Raw genomic sequence first — 2,363 nt, 5'->3', positions numbered from 1 at the left:
TCTTGCTCAGTTGTGCAACGCGGCCTCCCACTTCTTTTTCTACTCTGGTTAGAGCCTGTTTGTGCTGTCCTCTGAAGGGAGTAGTTGAAGGACATCTTCAATTTCTTAGCAATTTCTCGCATGGAATAGCCTTCATTTCTAAGAACAAGAACAGACTGCTGAGTTTCAGATGAAAGTTCTCTTTTTCTGGCCGTTTTGAGCGTTTAATTTACCCCACAAATGTGATGCTCTAGAAACTCAATCTGCTCAAAGGAAGGTGAGTTTTGTAGCTTCTGTAACGAGCTAAACTGTTTTCAGATGTGTGAACATGATTGCACAAGGGGGTCAGTTTTGTAGCTTCTGTAACGAGCTAAACTGTTTTCAGATGTGTGAACATGATTGTTCAAGGGTTTTCTAATCATCAATTAGCCTTCTGAGCCAATGAGCAAACACATTGTACCATTAGAACACTGGAAAGATAGTTGCTGGAAATGGGCCTATATACACCTATGTAGATATAGCACCAAAAACCAGACATTTGCAGCTAGAATAGTTATTTACCACATTAGCAATGTATAGAGTGTATTTCTTTAAAGTGAAGACTAGTTTAAAGTTATCTTTATTGAAACATACAGTGCTTTTCCTTCAAAAATAAGGACATTTCAATGTGACCCCAAACTTTTGAACGGTAGTGTAGGTATTTATCATTAGTAGAAAAAAACAAAGAAAACCTTGTATTTTTACCCAGCCACAAACAAAGTTAAATAATGAATCAAACTCTTACCAAATCTTTTGGGACATTTGATAGAGGATAAAATAAAACACTAATAAAAAATAATATTGTAATATTGAGCTGAAAAAACTATCGATAATAAGTGTAAAAGTAGGCATCACTATTACTGTATATTTAAAGACCTAAGTATTTTAAATTTTAGGAGTATATGAATTATATAGATTACCTAACAACAGCTGTATGGCAGATGTTGTATCATCGGTAACATGAAATAAATCTAGTGGCAGGAAATGAAAAGTATGCACAGACCAGCTAGTAATCTTAAACCGACATTGACTAGGAAATCCTAAAATGTTTTTTATTTTTTTGGGATCACCTCAATAATCTGTTGACTACTTTTTTCTTATTGCTCCCTCTTTGTGTGCAGCTTTCGGGACATGGGATGGCCGTGTGCGCTTCAAAAGCAGTCAACCCACAGTGGACTGGACTCTGGTCATCATAAGCACCAAGGTCTCAGATGAAGGCAATTATATGTGTCACATTGTTACCTTCCCAACAGGGAATTTTGAGAAAGAGATGTCTCTCACCGTCTGGAGTAAGTCAATCCCTCATTTTCTTGATGTAATGTGGTTAAAGGTGAACACAGTATAAGTGAAAAGCAACAAATTTGACCTACGGTAATTAGTAAAAAAAAATGTATTTCTCTTTAGATACGTAACTGTTTTTCTAAGCCTTCAAAGTAGAATAACTATTTTTGAAATATAAAAATCAAATTCACACCCCTTCGATATATTTCAACATAGTTAAAGTTTTCAAGGAATAATCCCACTAATAGCCTCATCATATTACTTGCTTCAATTACAATTAGGAAGATACGCTTCCTTATGTAAAAAAAAAATACTGTAAATATCACCTAAATCCACATCTAATACCACTGCTAACTCCAGTCATTTAATCACAAGAACGGTGAGGCTGCCACAGAATAATTTTGGTTGGTCTACCTTCACAGGCAACAACAGCCTTCAATTTAGTTCAGCTTGATCAAATTAAATCCAGTTTACCTATATAATATCACTTCACAACAAACATCTCAAGGTATTTTGCAAAAAAAAAGCAAAATGCATGTGATCATAGTATTCTTTGCAGAATACCTCTAATTCAGCTACACTGAGGGTTTTCTGTAGCCTCGTGAGACCATCCTGATCTCGCGAGCTTTCAAGGTTTCACTCGCAGATCAGTCTGGAGACTCTCGATTAAAGAAAATTTGGAGCCGTTCACCAAACAAATCCAATCAGCGTTGGCTTTGAGGCGGGTTGAGGTGTGATGCAACGAGAAGCACGACAGTTCAGTCTAAAAAACATGGCGGCTTCATCCGATGAAACTAGCGTTAGCTTGGCTATCGAGCAAGTTTTATCGGAATTGCACTGTATTTATTCACTAAACGAAGAGCAAAACACTGCTCTGGAGGCTTTTCTCAAAGGAAAAGATGTTTTTGCTCTTCTCCCGACTGGTTTCGGCAAGAGTAGCCTGGCTTGTGGTTGTGTTTTCGTCGTCGCTCTGTTAGTACGTCATATGCTTCGTTGATCTGATTGGTTTATTTGGCCCGTCTATCACCAGAGATGGCAAAAGTACTCACTTTCCGTACTTGAGT

General features: G+C 37.2%; 1 protein-coding gene across 1 annotated transcript in view; it reads left to right on the top strand.

Annotated features, from left to right (window-relative positions):
* Window positions 1–1,378, top strand: part of LOC107100166 (nectin-4-like) — a 14,771-nt gene extending 13,393 nt beyond the window's left edge. The window contains exon 3 of the mRNA XM_015398555.1: window positions 1,140–1,378. Coding sequence (XP_015254041.1) covers window positions 1,140–1,363 — 224 coding nt within the window. The 3' untranslated portion in view covers window positions 1,364–1,378. The remainder of the gene's footprint in view (window positions 1–1,139) is intronic.
* The last annotated feature ends 985 nt before the right edge of the window (window positions 1,379–2,363 follow it).

Source organism: Cyprinodon variegatus, unplaced genomic scaffold (genome assembly GCF_000732505.1).
Source record: "Cyprinodon variegatus isolate N-32 unplaced genomic scaffold, C_variegatus-1.0 Scaffold940, whole genome shotgun sequence".
NCBI lineage: Eukaryota > Metazoa > Chordata > Actinopteri > Cyprinodontiformes > Cyprinodontidae > Cyprinodon > Cyprinodon variegatus.
The sequence above is the reverse complement of the archived record's forward strand: the minus strand, read 5'-3'. Positions and strand labels throughout refer to the sequence as shown.